This window comes from Myotis myotis, unplaced genomic scaffold, assembly GCF_014108235.1.
Source record: "Myotis myotis isolate mMyoMyo1 unplaced genomic scaffold, mMyoMyo1.p scaffold_m19_p_17, whole genome shotgun sequence".
Lineage (NCBI taxonomy): Eukaryota > Metazoa > Chordata > Mammalia > Chiroptera > Vespertilionidae > Myotis > Myotis myotis.
In genome coordinates this window covers 8,106,679-8,123,825 of record NW_023416321.1, presented here as the reverse complement: position 1 = coordinate 8,123,825, position 17,147 = coordinate 8,106,679, and the positions used below count along the sequence as shown (strand labels likewise).

General features: G+C 55.7%; 1 protein-coding gene across 5 annotated transcripts; it reads left to right on the top strand.

The window, feature by feature from the left end:
- The first annotated feature begins 1,993 nt into the window (after positions 1 to 1,993).
- Positions 1,994 to 16,289, top strand: RAPGEFL1 (Rap guanine nucleotide exchange factor like 1). Of its 5 annotated transcripts, none has more exons than XM_036339060.1 (15): positions 1,994 to 2,891; positions 5,697 to 5,775; positions 6,674 to 6,809; positions 7,002 to 7,099; positions 9,601 to 9,713; positions 9,906 to 10,073; positions 10,784 to 10,896; positions 10,985 to 11,107; positions 11,653 to 11,831; positions 11,962 to 12,052; positions 12,515 to 12,565; positions 12,896 to 12,983; positions 13,167 to 13,231; positions 13,596 to 13,650; positions 14,260 to 16,289. In XM_036339060.1, the coding sequence occupies exons 1-15, from the start codon at positions 2,369 to 2,371 to the stop codon at positions 14,382 to 14,384; spliced, it is 2,007 nt and encodes a 668-aa protein (XP_036194953.1). In that variant the 5' UTR covers positions 1,994 to 2,368; the 3' UTR covers positions 14,385 to 16,289. The 5 variants fall into 5 exon arrangements, with proteins under 5 accessions (XP_036194953.1, XP_036194955.1, XP_036194956.1 ...); XM_036339061.1 differs by having other exon boundaries at positions 1,996 to 2,891; positions 10,799 to 10,896; XM_036339062.1 differs by lacking the exon at positions 5,697 to 5,775 and having other exon boundaries at positions 6,688 to 6,809.
- The last annotated feature ends 858 nt before the right edge of the window (positions 16,290 to 17,147 follow it).

Here is a 17,147-nt window from a genome sequence, read left to right as displayed (position 1 = left end):
CCAATCAATGATTCTCATCATTGATGTTTCTCTCTTCCTCTCCCTTCCCCTCTGAAATCAATAAAAAAAATACATTTTTTTAAAAATACCACAAACCTTGGCACCCTCTCAGTGTTTTTTTAAAATATATTTTTAGTGATTTCAGAGAGGGAAAGAGAGAGAGAGACATCAATAATGAGAATCATTGATCAGCTGCTGCCTGCAGACCCCTTAGTGGGGATCGATCCTGCAACCTGGGCTTATGCCCCTGACCAGAATCGAACCCAGGACCCTTCAGTCGGCAGGCCAACACTCTATCCACTGATCCAAACCAGCTAGGGCTCTCAGTATTTTTGAAAAGTTCCCCTGGATTCCAGTGTGCAGTTGGGGTAAGTACCACTGCTGTTCAAGGAAAACCATGACTCAATACTGGCTTTCCTCCCTGATTTAAGGTCTTGAACTTATTCTCTGCCTAATATCCTTGAGTAGTTGGGGGGATCCTGGGGTCCTGTTCCCAAAGCTTCCAGTTTCTAGAATCCTCTCTGCCCCTTTTATTTTCAGCCCCCACATTCTCCACACTCGCCAGTTCTTCCCCCTTCCTAACCGACAATCCCAAATCCTGCCCAGAGAGGAGGTTACCAAGGCAACCAGCTTAATCTGGTAACTGTGGCATGTGCTGGAGTGGAACCCTCCCCTTTTCTTATTTGGTTCATAAAATGCCTGGAGAGCTCCAAGCCACTCCAGCCAGTTGCCCCTCTTAACCCCAGGGATATTAGGGTGTCTAGTACAGGGAGCCCAAGAAGCTGATACTTGGGTCTCTATTTCAGCTTCTTAGCCAAAACTGTGCTCTCTCCTATTTACTGTTCCCTTTCTAAATCCACAGACATATGGGTATGCGAGCTCATTTCTGTGAACACATGCTCTAGCATACATAGGACCAGATCTGCGCACACCCCGATATGCCAGTAGTGCACACCCTGTTCGATTCTACCACCACTCCCAGCCTTTAGCATTCCTGTCCCTGCCTGGTTGGTACACAGTATGCGGGTGCGGCATTGTCCAAGGCGCCTCAGCCCATCTGGAACCTGGTGCCACTCCCCAACCTTGTTACCTTAATCTCGATGTGCTTACACTGAGCCTGTCTCTCTACCCACTTCCTCAGGAACAGAGTGCTCCTGGCATAGGCATCAGGAATAAGGATTATTTGGAGTGCAAATTTGGCACCACTTTCCCCACTCCATGGTTGTGTCAACTCTGGGGAGCTCGCTATACTTAATGATGTCAGATGGCAGCGCTGGAGCTTGTCACCCATCTCCACAGCCCTGCTGCTTTCTGCTGCCAGCTGGGCTTAGGTGCCCTTGTGCTCCTGGTCTCCTCCCCCTGCCTACTGTCTCTTCTCACCCCAACTAGACCTGCCACAACCTGCTGCTCCCCACCTGGCTCCTACCTGCCTGCCAGTACCTGCCTTTCACAGGCCAGGCCCTCACCATCTATTGTGCCCTGCCAGAAAGGTTAGATGAGTGCCGCCTCCAGGGCCAATGCCAAGCCACCCCAGGCCTTCCCAGCCCTTCTTGCAGGAAGGGAGATAAAGACCACATATTCCTCCTGTACGTGTGTCAACAGAGTAAACTCTCTGGGTTGAGAGTGATGGATACCCAATCAGCAATCTTTGTAGCTCTCACCTGAGTACAGGTAGGTGCGTCAAGGCATGCAGGCCACAGACCTGCCCTGGTTCTTGGAAATGACCCTAGCTTCCTCTGTAAGCCCCCGAGCCAGGAATCCCTCTCCATTGGTGTGTCCCTCTTACTTTGCCCTGAATTTCTGCGTCTTCTCTGAACTCCCCATCCAATCCCATTCAGCTCCTTACAATCCCAAGTGGTCCCCGTAGCCCCCACAACCAACCCCAACGCCCAAGTTCAAGCCTCGCGCGGCCCAGGGGGCGGGCCCGGGAAGGGAAGGGGCGGGGCCGGGGCGGGGCCTGGGCGAGGGGGCGCGGTCTCCGCTCTTCCACCTTCCCCGCGGTCGGGAGCGCCGCCGCGTCCTCTCAGCCTTGCGCTCCGCCCGCTGCCTCCGCCGCCGCAGCCCGGCCCACGAGCGCAGCGCCGGGGCACCGGCCCCGCATCCGACCCACCCTTCGGGCCGCGGGCCGGCTGCAGCCGGCATGGGAGGCCACTAACGACGGGCACCCCTTCCCTCTGGCACCTCCCCGGGCCACTGGCCACTGGACTCCGGCCAGCGAGCCTCGGGCACCTCTGGCCCCCGGTCCGGCGCCTGGCACGGCCCTCCGCTCTGCCCCTCCGGCTCTGAGCATCGCGTCCCCGCCCCCCCGCCCGCGCCCGGGACACCTGGGTCCCCCGGCGGCCCCGAGAAGAGGGGCGGGTGGGGGGGCATGAAGCCGCTGGAGAAATTTCTGAAGAAGCAGACGTCGCAGCTGGCGGGGCGAACGGTGGCGGGAGGTCCCGGCGGGGGCCCGGGGAGCTGCGGTGGGCCCGGCGGGGGTGGGGGACCTGGCGGGGGCGGCGGTTCAGCCGGGGGACCGCGGCCACTGCAGCGGCGTCAGAGCGTATCTCGCCTGCTGCTCCCCGCTTTCCTGCGGGAGCCCCCCGCCGAGCCGGGGCTGGAGCCGCCCCCAGAGGAGGAAGGTGGAGAGCCGGCGGGGGTCACGGAGGAGCTCGGCGGCAGCGGGGGACCCTGTTGGCTGCAGTTAGAGGAGGTGCCGGGGCCCGGGCCGCTCGGGGGAGGGGGGCCGCTGCGGTCCCCTTCCTCGTACTCCTCCGACGAACTGTCCCCGGGCGAGCCCCTGTCTTCCCCACCCTGGGCCCCCCTGGGCGCCCCCGAGCGGCCGGAGCATCTTCTGAACCGGGTTCTGCAGCGGCTGGCCGGAGGGCCCACCAGGGACAGCGCCGCCTCAGGTAAGGAAGGATCGGCTGGCTCATCCGCCCCAGAACAGGGGGCTGCCGCCGGGTTCCTCGCCCTCGCCCTGGCAGCCTGGGCTGGCGCTCCGCTGGAGCCCGGTGTGGGGTTGAGTGGTCGGCCGAAATGGGGTAGGGGCTCATCGGAGGAACAGAGTGGCAGGGCCACCTGCCTCCCGGTAGCAGCCTCACCCGCAGCTGGAGAAGAAGCTGAACCTCTGTCTTCCCTTAAGCCACCCTTCCTTTCCCCTGGACATTTTATCCACAGACTCTTGGGTCTCTGATGTTGATCACCTCCTTCTGGGGCCCAAAATTAGGGCCTGACACACTAAGATGGAAGCTGCCCAGAGCAGCTGTGCTCCCCTCCCCCCACCGAGGTGCCCAAGCCTGTAAGACCTTCCAGGAGTCCCCGGTTCCTTCGGTTTAGAAGCCCAGAGCAGAGGGCTGGCCCAACCAGTGGGGCAGTGCCAGACCGGCACAGGGCCTGAGCTGCGTTTGGGGCTCCGGCAAAGGGATGCATTGTCCTTAGCTGCTTGGGAGTGGAGGGAGGTGTTCCAGTTGGGGGCTGACTCAGAGATGTTGTTGGGGGAGAGATGACTGGGCAGACACCATGGCCCTGTGGCGACTAGGGGGGTCTGGGCCTTTCCAACCCCCACCCTTCCCCTGGCAGGCCTCAACACACCGCCTCTTTCAAAAAATAATAACCACACCCTGAGAGGCTTATTCCCTAAATGATGATGCTATTGCACCACTCCCCACCAGCACCCCTCCTAAGGGGACTTTGAGGAAACTGAGGCTCCAAATTGCTGGGCAGTCGCTAAAGTAAAACACCTGTGGGTCTTTAGGCCTAGTTCTTGGCCTTTTGCTAAGCCCAGCAGGGTCTGGGGATTGGGGACCCTGGTTGAGCATTTCACGACGGGGGTTCCCCCACTGTGCTCTCAGAGCTCTGCAGGGAGCCCTAGCCTTGGTGTGTGGGAGAGGGCTCCAGTCCCCTAGCTTTTTCTCAAGACCCGGGCCCTCTCTCCTTTGGCTCAGACTGTAGCTGCCCTGGGGAGCTGACACCTTTTGGATTTAATTAGAAAAGTATCAAACACATACAGCTCTTCTAACCATAACTTCCCGCCTACGCTACACACCCTGTGTCTCTATGACACATTCCCTGGGGAGGCTGTGCATTGGACCAGAGCCTGCCTTGGAGGAGACGGACGCCAAACTGTAGCCCCCACAGCAGCATCTCCCCCATTCTGCCCCGTGCTCTTCTTCCTTCGCTCTGATTTCGTTCACCAGTGGGATAAAGAGTATAGGACGGGCGTCAGGCATCTCTAGTCCTAGTCCCTCATCCCTGGAGCTTGACATCCGAGTTGGGGGAGCACTCTCATTTTAAGAACATAGCAGGGTAGCTGGACAGAGAGGTAAAGGGAGAAGCTGTTTTTCTGGTGCCTGGGTGCCACAGCCTCTGCCCAGTCTTTCCTGGGGAAGGACTCCTGAATTGACTGTCACCTGTATTATCTGGCCTGGCAGGCTCAATTCCCAGAGTAACTGGTTTGGGAAACAACCCCAAACCAGTCCCAGAATGAATGAGAGTCAGTTTAACCTGCCGCTCTGATATCCTCCAATACACCCAATGTGCTTAAGCCATCTTGGTTCCCTCCCAGGGTGTGTGGGAGGAGAGGAGTTACAGACGGTACCCCAAACTAGCCAGCCTCTCAAAAGTCTAAGCAGCCCCATTGGACCACTGGTTCTACCCAGGCAATCTGCCTCAGGCATATTGAGAACAGATCAAAGATTCAGGAGTGCGGGTTCTTAGCCCAGCTCCAGGCAAGTCCCTCCCAGCTCCGGGATTCCGTTTCTTCTCATTTGTAAAGTGAAAGAGTCGAAGTAGAGGATCTGGTGTTGGTACTCCTCCTCCACCTTCCTGGCTAGAACTGGAGGCCAGGGATGGTGAGCCAAGGGCCCACAGAAGCCTTGGTTTTGTCTTGAGGCAGTGCCTGGGGACCTGGCCCTAACCTGTCCGGGTAAGGACACCTGGCTCCCTCCCTGCGCCCAGCCTGTTTGTGTGTGCCAGGCTGCCCTGCCCCACCCCAGGGCTGGATGCAAGTCAGGGCGACCTTGTACCTGGCTGACTGGCTGAGCCAGGCCCAGATGGGGGTGTGGAGGGGAAAGAAGTGGTGGGAGGAGCCACTCCCCTCCACCCTTCCATCATTAACCCAACGATCTCTGAGCATCTAGAGGACACAGGGTTTTTCTCTTTAAAGGTTTTAGGATCAAAGAAATGGCAGTTGCTCCATCTCCCTTTTAATCGGGCTGGTTCTCACCTGCCTAGTTGGAACTCAAAGCTGTTAGGTAGGGAGTGTGGAGGGGAGGAGGGACACACACACACACACACACACACACACACACACCCTGCTGACCCTGACCTCTGTGTTTGGAAGTTGTCTCTGTCTAGAGACCTCTTTTCAGAGGGCTGATCTCAAGCTTGGTGTATTATCTGACCAGCTTCCCATACACACTGAAGAGAAGTGGGCGTGGCCATCAAAGGGTGCCCCCTCCTTCCCTCCAGCTGCCTTGGCAGCTGCCAACCCCACCCCTGCAGCGGCTGCCCAGAACCTTCACACACGTGTTTGTGTGTGTGTGTGTGCGCGCGCGCGCACGAGTGTGTGTGCAGAGCATGATGGGGCAGGTGGCTGGGGCTCCAGTCTGGCTAAGGAGAACTCGCCCTTGGAGGCAAGAGAGTGGGGTGGGGAGTGTCCGGTTGGATCCCGGAAGTGCCCCTCTGACATCAGTGGTGCCGAACGATCTCTACAGATATCCTGCTGGATGACATCGTCCTCACCCATTCTCTCTTCCTCCCCACGGAGAAATTCCTGCAGGAGCTACACCAGTAATATCCTTTTGGGGAGCTTGCAAAAGGGGAGGTCAGGAGGGAGCCACTCCCACCAGCCCACATGGGATGTCAGTCCTAAGCTCTCCCTTACAAAACACCCTTGGGTTTCAGCCCCAGTTTTTCTGTCCGCCAGCTGTGTGACCTTGAGCAGGTCGCCTAACCTCCCAAGGGCCTCCGTTTTCTCTCCTATCAAATGAGGGTAAATAGCATCTGCTCTGCCTACCTACCGGGCTGCTGTGGGGATAGATCTGATCACAGATGTGGGAGCGCTTCGGAGATTGCAAAGCCCTGTACAAACCTAAGGTGTTATTATTCCATTAAGAGTGCCTCTCTCCTCACTGAATTGTTGCTCTAAACATCTGGTTGCCCAGTGAGTTATTACAGGGTCCGCTGTAAACATCGGGTCGTGGCTGTGCTTCTGTAGGGTCTACTAGAGACGAGCCACTGGCTGGGCTCTTCATAGGGTCTCATGTAAGCATAGGGCCTCTCACTGAGTTATTTTAGGACCTAATTGCAAATGTCAGGCTGCTGAGTAGAATATCATAGGTTCTCTTAGAAACACCGGGCCTTACTTACAGGTGTGGTCAGGTTTGTGGTGAGCGCCATGACCTTTATCAGCCTGCTGTGAGCTCCGGGCGTGGGCTGGTGGAGGTTGGGTTGGTCCAGACAGGGTATCCTCAAGTGAAATTCAGAGGTGGGAGCTGGATGTGGTCACGTGGGTGCCATTCCTATTTACTCTGGGCTGGGGCATGAGGGGGCTTGGTTCCAGGGACCCCTGGATCTCCTCCTTCCCTGGCCCCAAACCTAGAGAATATTTGGGGTGGTTTAGCCTCTCATCTCCCTTCCCACTTTCCTCAGGTCTGCCTGTCTGGGGGTTTTTCCTTAACGTAAGGGTCAGCTTTGTTTTGGCAGGAGGCAGGGAGGGCCCCGAGGGACTGGGCCAGAAGCAGGCCTGTCTAGCCATGCTCCTTCATTTCTTGGACACCTACCAGGGGCTGCTGCAGGAGGAAGAGGGGGCCGGCCGCATCATCAAGGTGGGCCTGGGAAGAAAAGGCGGGTGAGCAGGCAATTAGCTCTGGAAGGGGGCCCCTTTGAAGGAGCCATAGTCGTCAAGCGGGGCACTAGAAGGAGAAGGTGCCCCGGGGGCCCTCGCTTCCATGGCTCTCCTATGCTCGAAGGCATGGAGACCTGACAGAGTGATGCCCCCACGTCTTTCCTCTCCCCAGGATCTGTACCTGCTGATTATGAAGGATGAGTCCCTTTACCAGGACCTCCGAGAGGACACACTGAGGCTGCACCAGCTTGTGGAAACCGTGGAGCTAAAGTGAGGGGAGTGGGTTGGGGAAGGGGACAGGAGAGAAATCCCCTCGAACAGGGGCTGCCTCTGGCCTTTTGGCTCCAGTGTGGTCTTATTTCAGTCCCTTTCTCTTACTGGAGAGCAGCACAAAGACTGTCTCCCAGTCACTGTTTTCCTCTCACCTGAGGATCTGTTCTGACTGACTTCATAGTTTCTAAGAGAACCTATGATATTCTACTCAGCAGTAGAGTAGAATTCATTGGTTGTTTCTTATATGTGTCCTGACTGGGGATCAAACTGCAACCTTGGCGTATTGGGACAGTGCTCTAACAGAGAGAGGGAAACGTGAAACATCCATGTGAGAGAGAAACATCCATTGATTGCCTCCTGCATGCACCCCAACGGGGATGGAACCCAAAACCTGGACATGTGCCCTGACTGGGAATAGAACCTGCAACCTTTCGGTATATGGGATGACACTCCAACCAACTGAGTCACACTCAGCAGGGCTCCAGTCATATTTTTTTCCCATTCCAATGGCATACTAGTGAATATTTAACAACCAGCACTTCGGGGCGGGGAGACACACCCTGATTTTGTAGCTTTTGCTGATTTTCATGGTATAAATTCCCTCATCATGGCTGGTTTCAAGCTACCAACATGACATCACTGACTGCGAAGCTGGGAAGAGATATGCAGTAGAGGCTATTGTATAGTCACTATACAATAAAAACACTATACTATAGTGTTTTCACCATACAAATACCATCGATGTAAATCCCCGGAAGAGCAAAGATAATAGCGAAACGTAGTAAGACATTTAGGAGACTACTTTTTTTGGTAATAATTTGGCTGTAGGATTAGAAACACACACACACACACACACACTGTAATTTAAAAAAATTTTTTTGAGAGAAACATCGATTTGTTGTTCCACTTACTTGTGCATTCATTGGTTGTTTCTTATATGTGTCCTGACTGGGGATCAAACTGCAACCTTGGCGTATTGGGACAGTGCTCTAACCAGCTGAGCCACCCAGCCAGGGCTCACACACTTCTTTTAAAGTGGCTTTATTTTAAAGCCAGTGGGCAAAATTTAGCAATCTGCTTTCATGAGGCAATGCCAACTGGCTTTAGGACACCACTGCACCCATCCCTCCTTCCATCCACCCATCCGTCCGTCCGTCCATCTATCCATCCATACCTTGGGCCCTTTCCGTTTCTCTCCCCTCGGTCCCCACCACCACAGCCCTCACTGAGGCCTCATGATCTCTCACCTGGATTATCGCCACAGCCTCCAATCCAGGGCTTCGTTTTAATGGTCTGTTTTTTAAAATATATTTTTTATTGATTTCAGAGCTTCAGGGGAGAGGGATAAAAAGATAAAAACATCAATGATGAGAGAGAATCATTGATTGGCTGCCTCCTGCATGCCCCGCCGTGGGGATCAAGTCTGCAACCTGAGCATGTGCCCTGACCGGGAATCAAACAGTGACCTCCCGGTTCATAGGGTGGACGCTCAGCCACTGAGCTAATGCCGGCCAGGCTTCAGCTTATGGTCTTGTGTCTGTCTCTCCCTTCTTATAGTGACAGCAGAGAGAGAGATCTTAACAACTTGACATCATGTTCCCTTTCCAAAAACATCTTGGCTCTCTATTGCCTATAAGACAAGAAAAGTTGCAATATCCTAGCACAGAATTCAACACCCTTCCCTTTCTGTCTTCTGCTAATTCTTCTCATCTCAACTCCTACCTAGCCCTATGGCCACACGCTCCCTACACATCTCATCCCCTAAACTTTTGTGCTTTCCCAACTTCCTGCTGTCATTTAGATGGTCTATTCCAGAAGGACCTCCTCCCACCCCCTTCTCTTCCTGTTGTCCTTCAAGGGCCAGGTCAAATGCCATCTTCTCAATGAAAGTTCCCCAGACCTTCCCTTTTAGGAATAGCTTTCGCCCTCCCTTAAACCAACGTAACTCTCCGTGCATATTTGTCATAGCACCTAGCACCTGCCTTGTGTTAGAAGTAGCTGTGTGCACATCTGTTTCCCTCCCAGAGTGTGAAGTTCTTGTTGGCAAAACTCAGCAAACAGCTGGTTACCTACACTTACCATGTGCCAAGCAATGTTCTAGGCCTGGATGATGGAAAACAAAACCAGTAAGAACGAATCCCAGCTCTCAAAAGCTCTCAAACTTGTAGAAGAGATAAGATACAAACATAAACAAATGTTAGCCCATTGTCCTATAGCAAAAAAAAAAAAAAAAAAAAAAAAAGCAGCATGAAAAATGACCTTTCCTGGTGGGTGGGATAGATCAGACAAGAATTCATGGAAGAGGTGGCATTTGATTTGGGTCACTTGGACAGTTGTCCCCTGCTGGCCATTGTCCTCACTTCTGACACCTCCCACCACTCTCTGAACCTGATGCCAGTGCATCCCTGACCCAGTTCTGATATCCCTGCTTGATGTTGCCTGCCTGGTACTCCATATGCCTGGCAGGGCTTCCTGATGCCCAGCTGTGTCCATGCCAGGATCCCAGAGGAGAGCCAGCCGCCCAACAAGCAGGTGAAGCCACTCTTCCGCCACTTCCGCCGGATAGACTCCTGCCTGCAGACCCGAGTGGCCTTCCGGGGCTCTGATGAGAGTGAGTGTGGGCATTAGGAGGGGCGGAGCTTCCTGAGTGGCTCAGGGGGCCCAATGGGGTCTTGGTCACCCTCCATGGATTCTCCCTGGGTTAGGGGTGGGATGGAGTGGGGAACACCGGTGTCCTGGAGGGGACTATGCCAGTGCTGCCATTCTGCCCTCTGATGAAAGCCACCTTCCTGTCTCTGCCCAGTCTTCTGCCGCGTCTACATGCCTGACCACTCGTACGTGACCATACGCAGCCGCCTCTCCGCATCTGTGCAGGACATTCTGGGCTCTGTGACGGAGAAACTGCAGTACTCGGAGGAGCCTGCGGGGCGGGAGGATTCCCTCATCCTGGTAGCTGTGGCCTCTTCAGGAGGTGAGGGTCAGGAAGAACTCCGCTGGGACCCCCCCCCCCCCCAGAGGAGAAGCGCACAAGCCCAGTGCCTGGGGCGGGTAAAAACTGACTTCTCGGTCCTAGCTGCTCACTGTGGTGCTGGGACCAGCCGCGTGAGCATCTCCTGGGAGCTCATTAAAAATGCAGTATTTCAGACCCCAATTCCAGACCTGCTGAATCAGGATGTGCATCTTAACAAGATCCCCAGGCTATTAGTCTATGCACGTTTAAATTTGGGAAGCACTGGTCCAGGACACTTGGATGCTGATCTGGGTGCCTGCCTTACTCGTCTTGGGATCTCATCCTTTAATCTCTTTGAGAACCTGAGGATGCTTTGTTTTTGAGGCTAAAGATGCAGGGTGCGCCTGCAATCCCTGTGGGCAGACAAAAAGCCTGCAAGGTAGCCATCGCCTTATTTCCCTCTAAGACAGGAAAAAATTCCGGCTTTTCCAGTGTCACAGGGACGATAGAATGAGAGAAGCGCTGTGATAGGACATTGGGAGCAAAAAAGAGGTTATAAATGCAAAAGAAGTCATTCTTTGAAAAATGTCAGAAAAATATAGCCTCCACTGGTGATATTACAAGTCCCGTGAGTCTAGAATGTGTCCATGCAGGCGGGGAGTGGCTGGGTGGGATGGCGACGGTGGCTGGGATGTGTGAGGGTGCAGGTGGCCGGGCCTGAGGCAGAGCAGCTCGTTTTTCTGCAGAGAAAGTCCTTCTCCAGCCCACTGAAGACTGTGTCTTCACCACGCTGGGCATCAACAGCCACCTGTTTGCCTGCACCCGGGACAGCTACGAGGCGCTGGTAAGAAGGCCTTCACAAGGCCTGGGCTGGGGGCGATGGCTGGGAGGGGCAGCGGGGAGCCCAGCCCTGTCCCCCTGCCTGCCACCAGGTGCCCCTCCCCGAGGAAATCCAGGTCTCCCCTGGAGACACCGAGATCCACCGAGTGGAGCCTGAGGATGTTGCCAACCACCTTACGGCCTTCCACTGGGAGCTGTTCCGCTGTGTGCACGAGGTGCGACTGAGGCTGGTGCTGGGCGAGGGGCCAGGAGGGAGGAATGTGCCAAATGTAGGGGCCTGGAGCGAGACAGTTTCTGCGCCAAAAAGCCTGGTCGGACACCGACTTGCTGCATGTCCTTGGGGCAACGCACCACCAGGACCTCGCTAAGCCTTTGTTCCCCTCATCGGAGGAAACAGCAAAGAGACAGACCCCTAGCAGGTGGCTCAGGGCCCAAGCTGCTTACCCAGAAGCTGAACCGTGGTTTATTAGTACTTTTTGAGTATTTACCATTAAAGAAATAAAACAAGGCAGCGATAATAATGTCTGTTACATGGGTTAAGTGCCTGGCACCTAGTAAGTGCTCAATAGATGGTAGAGTATTATTCATGTTGGCTGTTTCCCCCTATCTCTGTTGCATCCTGTGCTGGCCCCGATTTTTCTATTTTCTACCCCTCCCGCCCCAACCCTCCTGCCTTTCCTTCCTCACCGTCTGGCACTGCCATCTTCCCACCCACACGCCCCGCGCCCTGGCCGCCCCTCTGCCACCACCGTGGGTGCAGCTGGAGTTCGTGGACTACGTGTTCCACGGGGAGCGCGGCCGGCGGGAGACGGCCAACCTGGAGCTGCTCCTGCAGCGCTGCAGCGAGGTCACCCACTGGGTGGCCACGGAGGTGCTGCTCTGCGAGGCCCAGGGCAAGCGCGTGCAGCTGCTCAAGAAGTTCATCAAGATCGCGGCCATGTGAGTGCGGCCAGCTGGGAGGAGGGGGGTGGGGGGGGGCGGAGCTAGCACGGAGGCCTGGGGTTGGGGGTGCGAGGGGCGGTGCCAGGGCCTTCTGACCGCCCGCTGACCCCGCCTCCCAACCCCTCAGCTGCAAGCAGAACCAGGACCTGCTGTCCTTCTATGCCGTGGTCATGGGGCTGGACAACGCCGCGGTCAGCCGCCTGCGGCTCACCTGGGAGGTAATGCAACCTCTTCCCTCTCCTCCCCTCCCCCCTGCACTGGCCCACCTGGGGATCTTGGCCGCCAGCCTGTCTTGACACCCTGGGCTCACCTCCATGGGAAGGAGGTGCCCACACAGCCCTAGGGTACACCGCTCTGGTAATGGACCCTGTCCTTGTGCAGATGAGTAACTGAGGCCCGCCTGCGTGGGAGGGCAGGCAGCTCAGGCCAGGTGGCACAAGGGGCTGTCCGATGGCAGCCAGCACTCAGTGAGGCCCCCTGGTGCATGGCAGAGGCCTCCATTTCCCCAGAATAATTCATTTCTCTGGGCTGCTTCCAGCCAAGGGGGACTCCACTTCCCCACCCACCGGCTTCCCGGCCCCTGCAAGACACGCAGGCCCTCTCCCCTCTCACACCTGGGGATCCCATGAAACTCAAGGAGCTCCACTCTGACACTCCTTCTTCCTTCAAACTCTCTGCAGAAGCTGCCAGGGAAATTCAAGAACTTGTTCCGCAAATTTGAGAACCTGACGGTGAGTGGGTTTGGCTCTATCTGCCCTCGGACTTGTACCCCAGAGACCCTCTGTTCCCATAAACCTTCTCCCTCAAGCTTCCCTTTCAAGGTTTTTTTAGTGCCTAGGATCCCCCTTCTCTTCCCACCATGCTGGGGGGTTGCTCCCCTATTTTCCCTGGAAAAGACTTCCCTAGCACACCCCTACCTGATTGGAGACCAGCACCCCCCAGCGACACCCCCCCTTCACACCCCTCTCTGCTAGGGCAGGGGGATGAGGGAGGAAATGGGGGGTGTCTTTGGGGTACCCTGGGTCTATCTGCCCCTTTATCCCTCTTCTGCGGAATGCCAGGACCCCTGCAGGAACCACAAAAGCTACCGAGAAGTGATCTCCAAGATGAAACCTCCTGTGATTCCTTTTGTGCCTCTGATCCTCAAAGGTGAGAGTTGTTCCCAAAGGATGCTCCTCTGTCCCCGTGCTTCATGCCCCAGTTCTGCCTCTCAGTCCCCTCTTAGCTGAGTGCCCAGAGGAGAGTTGCCCCCCAAGATTGAGTGGCTTCCAGGGAAGGGGAAGGGCCCTTTGAACCTCCTCTTCCTCACTTGTTTCTCTCTCCATTCCCTAGACCTGACTTTCCTGCACGAGGGGAGTAAGACCCTGGTGGATGGTCTGGTGAATATCGAGAAACTGGTAGGTGGCACTGCCAACCCCAGTCCCTCCCCCTCTCCTGGCACCCCCTGGAGACAGCAGCCTTTCTCCATGGTGCCCAGCTTGCCTGACAGACTCCGACTATCTTCCTGGTGGCATCGCTGTGGCAACCCGCCCACGGGTGGGGTGGCAAAGCTGACAGGCAGGCAGCTCAGGGGGAGGGGCAACTCTACCTCCCCCTCATCTGGCACCCAGTGACACCTACTTCTCTGGTGCTTCGAGACCCTCCAGAATTGGGGACCAGAGGGAGCAAAACCCACAGAGTTGGAGATCAGAGGAAGGGGAGCGTAAGGGGGGGAGCGTCTGTCTGTGACCATCTCAGGGCTCATTCCTTGTCATCCCCCAGCATTCAGTGGCTGAAAAAGTGAGGACGGTCCGCAAATACCGGAGTCGGCCCCTTTGTGAGTACCCAGGGTCCTGAGAGCCTTACAGGGAGAGTGTTTACTGAGAGGGAGGGTTCTGGGGAGAAATGTTTATTTCCTTAAATTCATCAGTTCTCCACGCTCTCCTGGGCCTCCCCAGGGGCCCTCCTGCTCCACACCCATCCCAGCCTGCACCCTTGTCCTCTGGCCAGTGTGTGTATGTGTGTATGTGTGTGTGTGTGTGTGTGTGTGTGTGTGTGTGTGTGGCAGCAGTTCTCAACCTGTGGGTCGCCAACCTGTGGGTCATGACCCCTTAGGGGGTCGAACGACCCTTTCACAGGGGTCACCTAAGACCATTGGAAAACACATATATAATTACATATTGTTTTTGTGATTAATCACTATGCTTTAATTATGTTCAATTTGTAACAGTGAAAATACATCCTGCATTTCAGATATTTACATTACGATTCATAACAGTAGCAAAATTACAGTTATGAAGTAGCAACGAAAATAATTTTATGGTTGGGGGTCACCACAACATGAGGAACTGTATTAAAGGGCCGTGGCATTAGGAAGGTTGAGAACCACTGGTGTAGAGGAAGAAGAGAGTCTAGCAGCCTAATGAGCTCTCTCCTTACCCTCCAGGCCTGGATATGGAGGCATCCCCCCATCACCTGCAGACCAAGGCCTACGTGCGCCAGTTCCAGGTCATCGACAACCAGAACCTCCTCTTCGAGCTTTCCTACAAGCTGGAGGCGAACAGTCAGTGAGAACAGACGTTTCAGTCAGCCCCGCAGGGTCCTCAGGCACCTGCCACTCAAGCACTTTGCACCATGTCCCAACCCACCCCCGACATCTTTCCCCTGGAGCAACTTCCCGCCCCACCACGGGGAAGAGAGAGTCGGATGGACTTACTCCGGGACTCATAAGCCTGTTTATCCTGCTGAAGTCCTCTGCCCCCTTGCTCCTTCAAGCCCAGACCACGCTCTGCTGGCCCCTGCCCTCCCAGGGAAAAGGGGCACAGAACTCTTTCCTCTGCCCCCTCCCATCCAGGTCTATTCCCTAGTAGAGTTCCCAACCTCCTCTTCCCACGCAGGAAGGAAAGTGGCCCACCCTCTGGTCCCCCATTGGGGGAGGCCTGGCAGCCTTCCTCTACACCCCCTGTTCCGGTTCCCCCAGGTCAGGGCTGGGACCCCTGGCTGCACCCTCTGAGTATTATGTTGCCCTCGTGTCTGTGTGCGTGTGGGTGTGTGTGTACATATGCCCCCCTTCAAGGAGCAGAAGTGCACCTGGTCATTGAGGCAGGGTGTTGTGTGTGCTGGGGGTGGGGAAGGTCCTTCTGTTTGGTGCTACCCTTGTCTACTCTGCCCCTGGGTCAGTGCATTGTGGGTGCTTTCCCCACGCCCACACTCCCTGCTTAGTTACTCCTGCTGCCCTGCACCCCTGGGCTGGTGGGCGAAGCTGCTGGTGAGGACAGGGAGCAGCGGCAGGTGGGAGGGGTTACCCACCAGCCCTCGGGAACCCCCCCGCAGCCAGGCCTCCTGAAAGTCCCTGGGTGGGCTCCACTGAGAGGATAAAAGATGCTCAGGGAAACACAGGCCTACTCTGCCTCTGGGACCCGCCTTCTGTGTTCCAGGGGGATGTGGTGAGGTGGTAGCAGGAGTTAGGGGTACCTGCTGCCCACACTCCTGCTTCTGGGGTGTCTCACTGCTAAGGAGGGAGCCGTCACCCCCCTTCTGGCTCTGTGTCTGACACTAAGAACATGATCTATCCTTTGCCCTGTCCTGACTCCCTCTTGGTCCTCCCCGTCAAGCTGGGGTGGGGTGGATCCCTGTCCCTGGGGGCAGGCAGACCCCCAAAGTGGGGGAAGGAATGGCGGAGACTGTAAAGGCAGACTGGACTCTAGCGATGCCTTTATTGCCTCTGTCTCCCCTCCCGCTCCCATCAGGGCCCTCTGGGCTGAGGGGTGCAGGGGCTCCTGGCAGCTACTGGGTGAGATTGCCAGGCGCAGCCTCACCCTCCTTTCTGGCACCACCTCTTTCCCTTCTGAAGAGGCAGCAGCAGCAGCAGCAGCTGCTGTTCCTGCTCTGAGGATGTATATATTTTTTACCCAAAGCTCTGGAATTGTAATTTTATTTTTTAAAACTCAAAAGAGGGAAAGAGCCTTGTATCATATGTAAACAGTGTACCATAGGTTATGTTGTACAGTCCCTTTTATACAGTGGCCTGTCTTGTTCCTGCAGCAAAAAATGTCTATGGATTCCCGCCCCCACCGCCGCAGCTGATGCAGCCCCTGCGTCCCACCCCCTCCCCCACCCCCTCTGTCCCTTAAAGACAGGGACCAAGGCCCTCCTCCTGCTCCCTGCCTCCTCCCTGCAGCTGCTGATGCACCCCCTTTCCCTCTTCTCCCTGTAACCCCCTTTCCTCCCGACCCCTCTCAGCAGCCTTCTCACTCCAGCTCCCACACCCTCCTCCACCACTGGGCCCACTGGGCCGGTATTGGCTGCTGCCCTCCCCTAGCCTTGCCACCTGCCCTGCTGCTTCCCCGGGGCCTCCAGACCTCTTCCCCTGCCCACAGCTTTAACAGAGTGAACCCTGTGTGCCGCACAGGCTCAGTTGGCATTGCAGAAACTGCTGGGTGGGAAATAAGCGGATAAAGTCTTATGAATCAACCCTCCTGCTGTTCTCCATTCTGTTTCTTCGAGGCCGAGGGAGGCGAGAGGGGACCGCCTCTCAATGTGCCGGGCCCCCACAGCAAGAAGGTTCTGGAATGACTTTGAACATGTGGATGAGAGCCCTAGCCAGTTTGGCTCCGTGGATAGAGCTTTGGCCCGTGGACCAACAGGTCCTGGGTTCAGTTCCAGTCAAGGGCACGTACCTTGGTTGCAGGCTCGAGCCCCAGCCTTGGTCGGAGCAGGTGCGGGAGGCAACCAATCGATGTGTCTCTCACGTCAATGTTCCTCTCTCTGTCTCTCCCCATTCCCTTCCACTCTCTCTAAAAATCAATGGAAAAATGTCCTCGGTGAGGATTAACAAAAATGTGGATGGGAGGAAAAGGTGCCCAACTCTTAAGACATATCACATTGTGCCTGGCACTTGGAAGAGTGAAGGTTTTAGTTCTTCCATGTTCCAGGTGCCATAGATACCTGATCCTGTTGGATTCTAACACTGTAAGGAGGAAGGTGGAGGCTGGGCAGTCCTAACCTGAGGTCTATGTTACAGGGCGAGTGAGAGGGCAGACCTGGGCCTCTAACCCAGATCTGTCCCCTGCAGACAGCATGCACTCGTCACACACCACTACTTACCAGTTATGCTAAGGCACGGGCAGCTAGAACCGACCCTCCAGGAGATATCCTATATGCAGACAGCTGCACTGGAGCCCTTGACCTTCCCTTGTCCTACATGTTATTTTCTTGATCTTCTGGATGTCAGAAAATGCTCCTCTCATCCAACCAGGTTCTCCAGGCAAGAAAGAATATAGGACTCACCCTGAATGGCTCTTTCTCTCATACTTCGTTCACCTCCTTGGTCAG

Coding starts and splice junctions, on each gene's coding strand:
- RAPGEFL1 (XM_036339060.1), top strand. CDS start 2,369: ATGAAGCCGCTGGAGAAATTTCTGAAGAAGCAGACGTCGCAGCTGGCG. Junction 2,892..5,696: donor CAGGGACAGCGCCGCCTCAG/GTAAGGAAGGAT, acceptor CGATCTCTACAG/ATATCCTGCTGGATGACATC. Junction 6,810..7,001: donor GGGCCGGCCGCATCATCAAG/GTGGGCCTGGGA, acceptor TCCTCTCCCCAG/GATCTGTACCTGCTGATTAT.